We start from the raw sequence: 10,717 nt of genomic DNA, 5'->3' as shown, positions 1-10,717 counted from the left end.
TTAGTCATGGCGCAAACCACAGAGACGGAACGAAAAGATGGCGATCTTTCCCCAAAGGTTCTCTCCCTTGGGATGACGAGAACTGGCAAGTTCAGATTCTCCACGTCTTGTTTGTTTTCCAGGACTGACGATTGCCGACCTAGGTTCCGCCTCTATTACACAGGCTCTTACCATCCTCGGCTACAAGAATGTACACCACGGCATCCAAGCCATCAGCAATCCCAAGGACTGGGAGGTTTTCTCACAGGCATGTGACGCGTTCTATCCCACCCTACCAACGTACGATGGAAAGCCGTTTGGGCAGTCGGATTGGGACCGGGTCTTTGGGCAGTGCGAAGGCATCACGGACATGGGTTCCTTCTTCGCGCTTCCGCTGATTGATGCGTACCCCGACGCAAAAGTTATTCTGGTAGAGCGCGACATCGAGACTTGGTATGCCAGCATGGAGGAGGCCATCTTCGGTACAACATGGGGCTGGCGTGCAGACCTGATCATCGAAGTCTTCGGCCGCTTAATGGGCTTGAAGGGGGGCTTGACAATCCGCAAGATCATGAAGGGGTATTACGAGGCGCGCAACGTCAGCGATATGCGTTCCAAGGCAAGGGACAGATATCGTCGCCACTACGCTGAGATTCGGGCCGCGGTCTCCAAGGACAGACTACTGAATTTCGATGTGAAAGAGGGATGGGAACCTCTTTGCGCATTTCTTGGCAAGTCTGTACCTGACGTGCCGTTCCCGCAAGTCAACAAGAGAAAAGAGCATGTTGCGAGAGTTAGGGCCAAGCAAAACATGTTTCTGAAGGCCATGGGAAAGAAGACTTTGCGGATAGTGATGCCATGGATCTTAGGGTCTAGTGCTGTAGCTATCGGAATGTGGGCATGGCATAACCAGGAACGCGTAGCTGTGCTTCGTGCGGATACTGAAGCTTGGTTCCATATGCTCAAATCGACTTGGAAATAGAAGCGAAGGCTCCGTTGATGGTGTATGTTAGTATTTTCCCAGTGGGAGCTAATCGACTTAGCAATATCGAAAATTAGTTGCATATTTTCGATTAACCAAATTCGATCTTAACACAGCGTATTGCTAGCCTTACACTTTGTGATGATGATGTAATAAAAGGCATAAGGCATACTCATCAGCGCAAGGCGGTACGTAAATCACCTCCAAAATAACAGCCGCGTTAGAGAACAAGCCCTGTTGTAGTAGGCATTGGCTTTCCATATGCGTTGGGCTCAAAAAGTTAAGTACCTCCCAAATGGCTTATGCTATAATTACAGCGGAAAAATAGGAAGATAACAAGGATGCCTTTCTACTCAGTTACATGATGACCGTCGACCGTGGTTGAATGAGAGAACGCCGGCGGCTTCGCCAAACGTCTCTGGGAATACGGTCGATTGTGTCTTCCTTCTCCAAACAACTTGACACTCCGTAACATAGGAGCACATAATTGTCGTCTTGCGGTCTTGTTGTTTCATTACTTGTCCTCCGGCCTCACCCAGCGCTTACCTTCGCCTATTCATCCATCGATCTTGCAGTAGCTAAAACCGTCGACTCAAGCTTGCTCGGTTATCGATTTGCTTTCAAGCTTGTCGCGTTACTGCCACCAAGAGTAGTCAAGTTCCAGCATGTAAGGACAACGTACACTTCGTTTCCAGTAATCATGTGTTGCATTCCAAAAGAGCGCCTTTTTCACAATGTGACTCTCACAGTACTACTTCAAACATTGCTGGAGCGAGGCCCTCGCCGCAAATACGAGCGTTACTTCAGTGGGATGGGAAGAACCCACAGCCAGATCGATTCTTGGGTGCTGGACCTTCAAAAGCTCGGTGCCGTACACGAAGAACAAGCCAGATTGATTCTTGGGACACGGCAATGGCGTGAAAGAGGTGCATCGACAGCCGACTTACGAAACAGCCAATGTGCAGTCTATATCTTAGAAAGTAGTGACATAGAGTGATGGTCTCAGTCTTTCCCGAACTTTACGTAAAACCCAAGGATTTTGAAGACGTATAGGTGACAGGGAGCCCACGGCACAGTCATGTCGGTACACACGAGGTTCCCAGAAGCGCTTTGTAATAGCCTTGAACGGACGTCAAGCGTCAATTTCACTAAGCCAAATATTTTGCCGGGACTTTCCCCTTGAACTCCCCCAAACGTCGCCCTATTGACCGTGGTACCGAATCGCAATTTCCATTCACTTCGTTTAGTCGTAATCAACATCGACGCCAAGCTTCCGCAGGTCAACAACGGCCTCATCAATCTCCGCCATCAGCTCCTTGTGCGCCTCGGGCACATCGTTAAAGGTCATGACGTTGTATCCGAGACGGGCGAGGAGGTACGATCCGAAGGAGATGAGGACCCAGAAGGGTAGCTACGAACGCGCGCAAGGTTAGTAAGGGTGGCCGCAAGGGTTGGCGAGGCAGAAGGAAAAACCTACAACAGGGACGATCTCGGTTTGGATCTTAGCAGGGATGGGAATGAGCTGGAGGTAAAGCGCGAGGTAAAGCTGTAGATGCTGGTCAGCATGGATTCTTGGAGAGGTGGCATCGCGGGCCAGGGAGGGAGGGGTCGTACAGAGCTCACGAGAAGCGCGAGGGAGATGGTCTGCTGGGCGCGGGTCATGGTTGCTGTTATTTCGGGTCGTCGAGATGAGTTAGGAGGAAATTTGTGTGCTGGGTCGTTGTCGGAAAGCGATCGTGGTTGAAAGGAGTGACTGGAAAGCTGGTGACGGTCGCGACGCTGTCCCTTGGTTAGAGCCAGATGGTGAAAAGGAGTCGCGAAGCTGTCCAAAATTCGTGGTGGAGCTTGAATGACTAAGCCGTGCTCGGACCCCCGGTGATCCCATGCATCCCCCCAGTTTACGCGCTGGGCCCACCCGGAGCACTTTATCGGACGCGCTTCGGCCCCGTTTTTGCCAGCTCCGATCTCATGCTCCCGGTTATGTCAATCTGCAACTCTTCCAGATTGGTAGCTGCGACTATTCCGCCAATGATGGCAGTTCTTATCGACCAACCCGATTCATTGGTTTTGGGTTTGTAGCGCATCGTGAAGCTTTGGCGTATCATTTAGAAAGCGGTCCTCATGATGGTGTCAAGAGGATCAATGAACGATTGTCCAAACACCAGATCTGCCATGGGTTTTCGCATGAGCAAGAATCACAGCCCTCACCCTAGGATAAAGGATTATTTTAAGCCACAATATATCTATTTGGCGACTTTATCATGTGACTTTAAAATACAAGGTGCCGCCGATGTCGAGGACGGTCCGATGACGTGCTGTTCTTCGGGCTGCCATTTCCCGCTTTGCCCTGCAGCTCGACAGCGTCAATGATATAGTTTGCGCTCAGGAACTCCTTATCACCAGTTCCAAAAACACCCAGAGTGAGAGTGTTTGGCCCTTGCTTCAGCTCAGTTGTCGGTACGTCCCATGTATATACGTCACCAAACCCACGGTAGGCCCCTCGAGTTACTCCACGTGAATCGATCAGAGTCTTATAGTCTACTTAGTAATTGCGTTGGTCACTTTCAGATTGCTAAACTTACCGGAGCACCGGGATCAGGCGCTTGCCAATTGTTTATCCTTACGTTCGGCCGCCCACCCTTAAAAGATAGAGTAGTGCCCACGCGCAGAGTTACCGCCTCCAGTTGATCGGCTGCCAGATCAAACTTGACGCTAGCGTTCCCTCCAATTTTGGAGAACAAAGCCATTGGGAAGTCTTTCGCCTGGGATGTTCCTACCGTATACTCGCCTCCCCAAGATGCCATGCGAACATCAGAAGGATGCATCCGCGTAATCTTGTCGCCGTTCTTCAGTTCGAATGGTTGTCCGTCAAACTCGCCGATACGCCATATGACCGACGGCTTAGATTCGCTTGATATGATGTCCTGAGTAACATTGCCACCGGCAGTAATGGTAACGGTGCTGTTAGCGACGGGAAACTCGTCGCGGTACATCTTCATCGTATATGTTCCCGGTTTCATGGGTGGAGAGGTAAACTTTCCGTCGGATGCCTTGGTCCAGTACTGGGCATCTTTGTTGAACCAGTGAAGCACAGTTTCGACTTCGCCCACAACGCCGCTTGTGGTGCCGGAAACACTCCCTCGCCCGCTTTCCGGTACATATCCGTCTATGTCCAAGGAGCCGAAGAAAGTCGTGTCGAGACTGGCCAATGGCTGTGAGCCGGTTCTTCCCCGTCTGTCAGCAAGCCTGTGAGAGTACGGTTCGGTGATTCTTACGTGAATCGCATAGCGTATGGACCTAGGAGGCCGAACCGCCAAGGCTCCGTTCTGACATGGCCACTATTCATGTACCAGTACAGCTCCTGGTCCCCTGTGCTCTGAGAGTTAATGTCTCTCATGAAGGGACCGCCGGCGGAATGCTCGTATGCATTGCCAGGCATAATCATCCAGACGCCTACACCCTATAAAGATGTGGTCAGCTAGGTCATCAGCCTCCAATGTTCTGATATTTACTCACATCACCTGTCACACCATGCACCTTATCATCGATGAATCGATCCGACGTGTACATCTTGCACCTTGTGGTGCCATCCGCACACTTGAACGTGTCTTTGCCCTCGAAAGCCTCGCAACCATCGAGATTGGCAACATCGCCGTGCACTCCAGTCGGCACATGCTTGCGTTGAAGTCGGGCAAGCCAGCGTAATTCACCGGGGGCAATTTCACCAGTGATGTGAGTCGCCATGTAGATGGTTGGGTCATCCGGTTTTGCCACGTAGTAGTGCGTGAGGGGTTGTGACCCGGCCTTTACGGCGATTTTGACAAATCCGCTCACCGTTTCGGCTGTAACAGTGGAAGAGCCCAAGCCGGAGTTGATCTGTGACATCTTTGTCATCCCCTGGTATTGAACGCCATTATAAAGTAGGCTTACGATATCACCATTTGACCTGCATCCTCATCAGTATCGCTGCCGCTCGTCAGATAGGCGGCAAGGACTTTAGAGCCCTTCTGTGGGCTCCACGCACCGATTCACTTCGAATATGAGACCACCATTGGTATCAACTTTGTATGTTGAGTTCGACTCAACGAGCCCAAACGCAGCATACGCAGTTTTCCACAAGAGCACTAGGCCAACAATGGCGCTAAAGTAGTGCATGTTGTTGATGGCTGTAGACGAGTACCAGATGACCTGGGAATAAGAAATATCTCACAAGCGAAGGGCCGTGCCAACAGATATATAGCTCAATCTTTGCAAGACTCGGGCCATTTTTGAGTAACGATCAATTAATCTGTTTCCCCTCCCTGCTTTCTCCGGAGAGGGGTTACAGCAGCTGCTGCATGCTTGTGATAGAGTGACCCGAAGGCTTGTCTGGAATAAGCGCTGAACCATTGCATGCGTATGGCGACTTCCCCTCATTCACTGCGTTGCAAACCCCTTGGTTGACCTGCCTATCCTGGCAGCGACCAGACAAATGGTCTGTGACACAATTGGTGGAAGGTTTCGACACACGCTTTCGCAGTCTACTTGCGACGGCAATAAGTAGCGAGCATTCGGTAACACGGCAATCGAATCTTAGTGCAAACCTAAGGCTTTTGGGGTGTGCGGTCGCTTGAATTTCGGGTATCAACTGCCCACTAGTTAACGAAGCAGTTGTGGCCTGCAATAGGCGCATACAAGCATGCTGTTGTCCATATGGTTCTATTACGATGCGTTAGCATTCCGCCTTCAGCTTGAGCCGATTGCGCAAACAGTTGAGAAACATTTTTTAAACATTTTCATATCTTGATTCTAAATATGTATATATCACTAGAAATTCAGTCGATGTCACTACTTTAAATTCGTTTACACACCTGGAGACCACGTAAGCTATGCGGATGGCAATTGGCGCAAATAGCCTGACGACACTCAACCGATGAAGTCTGCATCACTTAGAAGCAGCTCAATGGTAGCAACGCTGGTGCACTTCGTGATTTCTCAAATTATGGATTCCACATAGCGACTTGATGGCAAGTAGCACAATGCGACCGCCAAAAGGGGTGGTTGGGCTTTCCAAGTCACTGACATGGAGAAGCCAGGACCCGTCTAGACAAACTGACTCGTGAGAGAATTTTTTAGAATGAGTCTTGGGTAGCAACTCTATGCAGAAGGGCGGTCATAATCTCGGTCGAATGGCCAGCACCGTGCCCGCACGATTTTATCAACACTGCAACAATGAGCTTTGTGCCCTACAGACTAGTCCTTTGATACATAAGGGCAAGCACAAGAGCTATGAGCCCACCTTGGTATCAAAACGTGATGAATGGAAATCCAAGCGTATGTGACCGATTTTCCCAAGGACAAAGAAAGACCGTGTTCAGATACAAGCCTCCCGAAAGCATTTTGCGTCTTGGCCTACCAAGAGACAACAGGCTGGACATAAAATCAGACGAACACACAGCGGACGTTCATGGCGCGCAACATGGCCTGCTCCGAAAAGTAGGAGAACCTGCACTCGTCCATAGCCACTATTCTTACACACAAGATAATGCAATGACCGGTGCAATAGTGTACTATTTGCTATATATATAGACAGTACGGCAAGGGTTAACCCTGGCAATGCCACTGTTCTTCCAGGCTACCCTGGTCATGACTGAGGCGTTTGTTATCAATAAGGCCTGATGATCTTCTCGTTCATCTCCTTTAGAGTTCACATGATGAAGCAGTATTTAAATCCCATTGGGTCAAGACTGTGCTTCTCAGGTTTGATTTCTAAACCAGCATTCACTTTTGGTTTTCTGGCCAATCTTCTAAACATGAAGTACATCACAGCCTTGGCCTTTGCTCTGGCGCAGAGCATGTAAGTCCAACACTCTAAAACGTTGTGAAATGGCCATCTTGAGGGCTTTACTAACGCCCAGGATAGTCCGGCGTCTGCAGGCTTGCTCTGTGTTATGTCTGACGGCAATCCGAACCCTGGTGTGAAAATATGCACGTCAGTTGGAGGAACCATGGACCCATTCGGCTCACCTGCAGTATGCAATCTCTTTTCAAGGAGACAAGAGTTGTATATACGCTAACCTGGATTAGTGCTGTGGTATTGAGAACAAGCGAAGCATATATGAAACAGGGTGTACGGACAATGGTGGTGTCAGGGTTCAATATACATACGTTTGTTAAATGCACATAGACAACGAATCAACCCAAAGGGCCGATGGCCATAATTAGAGTAAAATAGAAACATTACTTTTTCCTCAATGATTGACTAGATGTCATCGGGGAAGCTCGACTGAAGGCATCTGTTATTCGATCAAGTGGACAGAACCATGTGATGACCAATTTGTCTAGAGGAGCGCATGCGCTTCAAGCACCCTGAACACTAACCACTGATCTCGATAGAAAAGTGCGATCATTTAAATTTGCCTGACGAATTATTTCAGAGACCCCAAATGGATATCAGGGGCTAGACCTTGAGGGGGCATCATGTTAGGTACTGAACCATATCGGAGCCGAACATATCTCATGCATGGTGTCTCCGAACCCTGGGGAACTCCTCAGTTCGGGCTCACAGTCATGAAACCAGTCATGGGCCCATCTCCCTTATGATAGTAGAAAGTTTGCTCACATTGATATCCCACTCTTAATATTTCTGGGTTCAGTAAGAGCGAGTGGTGTCGAGTCGCCTTTTCGTTGCCCCTATCTTCACCACTTTAGAATGGCTCCATGGAGCCCAGGTCAACATACCGGTATGCTTGAAAGGGACCAAGAAGATGGCATCCGGAACTTTTCTATCTCGTTTGCCCCAGTAGTCTTTCGGTTCACAAACGGGAATAATTCCAGTGCCTTTCCCTTTTATTCAGGTCATGAAGTCGAAACTGCCATCGCAGGTAAAGGGTGCATAGAAAGGCACCCGCGGTGTTCCAACACGGCACAAGCCGCAACCCATTCGGTACAGCTCGGTGGTTTCCACGCCCTGATAGTACTAATGATTGCATTCGCAGCCCTCTTCCCGGCTTTTGTCGTTGCCAGCCCTCCGTTTCTGGATACCGTCTAGTTTCTCGCATCAGACGCGTCGCGCTTCCACTGGCCGCCTCCTTCCCGCCGCGTGGCACGATGGTATAAGACGTCAATGGGAAGACTTAATCAAAGCTTTTGGTGATATGAGATCCTGTCTTATTGGGAAATTCGTGAGCCAGATAAAGATTTATCGAGTGGACTGTGATCGATATTGAATGTTTCCGAGGTATGACGCTACACCCAGCAAATGTTGATAAACCTATGTCTTGTGGCACTGGCAGGAAAGGGGTACGCATGCCGTAACTTTACAAGCAGCTAGAGATAAGACCATCACATTACTTCTGAATGGGTGCAACTTGTGTGGTTTCGAACGGGATCCGGTACGGACTAGTTATCAAAGGGCCTCGGTCCCAATGGGAGTGGGCATTGAGGCTTTGATTCTAAAGATTGCCGTGCACAAAACTGGTGCGTACCCCGTTTCAGGACCTGTGGATTTCAACAGCGTTGCACAGCTTCCAGAAGACTTTCGAGGTGCTCGGTTCTTGTACCTTCCTATAGACCACCTGCCTTTATCATCAAATTTAGGCGACAACCCCTACGGTTCTAGCCGTTTATCCAACTTCGCCCTCACCGTTGTTGGGATTAAGATTACGGCCCATGCAAACTACAGCGCTAATAGCACCTAGCACTGATAAATACAGCACCTATCAGCACTCATCCTCCAAGTAGTTCCCGAGTCCATGGGTAACACCCCGGTCAGGGATCGGTCGGTGAAAACAGTTCCCCGTAGGTCCCTACGTCACCTGTGATCCAGAGGTTACGCTTGATCGCTTTTGTGGTCCTGCTGTGTCAAGAACAGTGGCCAAACATCAATCTGTATGACCCGCCTCGCTGAAAGAAGACTGTTCGGTTTTGTACCTTCACGTCGAGCGTCTTCGCTGCCTGAGCAAGGTTGCGAGAGGTCGCATCTCGGCGACATGCTCACCCCAAGGGAAAGCGGCTAGGCACAATTGTTTGGAGGAAGTGTTGGTTAGGTCACGGTGCTGTTTTGTGACCATGATCTTATGCTCGTAAATACGACAGCCGTCACTTTCGAGCGAAACCTTGCTACCACTGGCGAGAGTTTCCGATTAGAGTAAGGGACTAATTTAGGTGTACTGAAGCTTTTGTAGCCTAGAGCACTAATGTTGTTTTGTTCCGGCATCTTCATAGACCAACGTCACTATCTTCCATCCTGGGGGGGTTGTTTTGTGTTGTTTTTGCAATTTGCAAATGGGTTCATTGTCGAATGTCTTCTCTGATGAAGACATGATGGCGAATGGATGGCGACGAGCCCCTTATTGTAAAGCATCTGCCAGGAAGGGATCCGACCTATCGTGGCCGTGGCAAGCAGCGTAATGAACATGAGCCGGGCACTCACTTTACGGGCTCAAGCCAGCCGGGAGGACAATCAACAGGTTCAGCCCATATGGGTACCATAACTAAAAGGCTTTGAGCCAGCACCGCATGGGTCCAATAGGCTATTGTCCCAACGCTGTTAACCAGGTCCTTCCTACAGTGCCATGTCAGAGTTCCGAAAACCGATAGGGTGGCGATGTCCGTGGTGCACCTCATATGCGGGGGTTTTCAGACTTTTGAAATGGCACTGTAGTGATTTTGGTTGGCTAAGGTCAGTTTACACAGGGAAGTAAAGCCCATGAAACTTTCATGCAGTAGCCATTACTATCGAGGACCCCCGCCCTGGGCACTCATAGTCGAAGATTGTTGCCTTAGGTTCATACACCCACGTATCAGTCCATACGGTACGGATCAGACATCCAATACTGTTAAAGAACGCGGGGAGATATGCTTTTTCCATTGTCGAAGGTTTCGGTACTCGGAAATGTGAAGCATTCAAACCGTAAAAAATGATAAAGTTTGGTGATCCTACGAGATTGGATGGGAAAAGCAAGAAGATAGGCGTAAACTCAATAATCACTCTACACTGTGGTCTGCTTGGTATAGGCAAGCATTTCTAAGTTCTACGATTCATTGAATTCTGAATAACGGACGTAATCTTATTCCAAACTTCTGTAATTTTAGAATGCTTAGTCCTGGCCCCAGTGTGTATTATTACCGGAAGCCCGACCACACTCTTCCCAATGCCGTTATGTTCACTGCTGCTCACGGACGAAGAAATTAGGACGTCCAGGCATGACCAATCATTTACAGACCCGGAATCACGACAAACACACATGAATCAGAGGGGATTTTTCCTGACGAAGCTTGTCTTTGTTGCTAATGTGACGGCTGCTTCGTCGTCTCTCCATGCTACTCTGGCTCCGCCGAATGTAGCATCAGTCCAAGATGTGGTAGTCTCTAAATACTTGTCAAAAACAGTACTAGAGCTTCCGGAATGCGCAGTAATAATCACCCTCTTAGAATCATTGTTTAAAATCCCTAAACATCAGCTAACCTGCTTATACTTAGAACCACTGCATCGTAACAGAGTTATTCAAGCCCGTATGCCAGCCGACAAATACGAGCTGCATTTGTACGAACCATGATCTCATCAAAAGCACTGAAATGTGTTTAGCGAGTAAATGCACTATTCCAGAAGCCCTAAGTATGTACTTAAGGCATTTTCGATTATAAACTCCTCAGCTTACGGACATTGTACGACCAGAAGGGCAGAAACACCAAAAGATGTTTTGTGAGGAACCTATAAGACTCAATACCAACCAAAGCCCGATTATGTGGTCACTTTTTACAGCCTCTCTGCTA

General features: G+C 49.0%; 2 protein-coding genes across 2 annotated transcripts; one reads left to right on the top strand and one right to left on the bottom strand.

The window, feature by feature from the left end:
• Positions 1-6: 6 nt before the first annotated feature.
• Positions 7-961, top strand: ColSpa_11305 (uncharacterized protein; the record flags this gene model as incomplete). Its single annotated transcript, XM_049277517.1, has 2 exons — positions 7-109; positions 144-961. 2 exons carry the CDS (start codon positions 7-9, stop codon positions 959-961), a joined length of 921 nt encoding a protein of 306 aa, XP_049133474.1.
• A 1,243-nt stretch (positions 962-2,204) lies between these two features.
• On the bottom strand, positions 2,205-2,623 carry ColSpa_11304 (dolichol-phosphate mannosyltransferase subunit 3; the record flags this gene model as incomplete). Its single annotated transcript, XM_049277516.1, has 3 exons — positions 2,205-2,372; positions 2,439-2,507; positions 2,585-2,623. The coding sequence occupies 3 exons, from the start codon at positions 2,621-2,623 to the stop codon at positions 2,205-2,207; spliced, it is 276 nt and encodes a 91-aa protein (XP_049133473.1).
• Positions 2,624-10,717: the final 8,094 nt, after the last annotated feature.

Source organism: Colletotrichum spaethianum (genome assembly GCF_022836535.1).
Source record: "Colletotrichum spaethianum MAFF 239500 DNA, contig45, whole genome shotgun sequence".
NCBI lineage: Eukaryota > Fungi > Ascomycota > Sordariomycetes > Glomerellales > Glomerellaceae > Colletotrichum > Colletotrichum spaethianum.
Note: the sequence above shows the minus strand (reverse complement) of the source record. Positions and strands in the feature narration are given on the sequence as shown.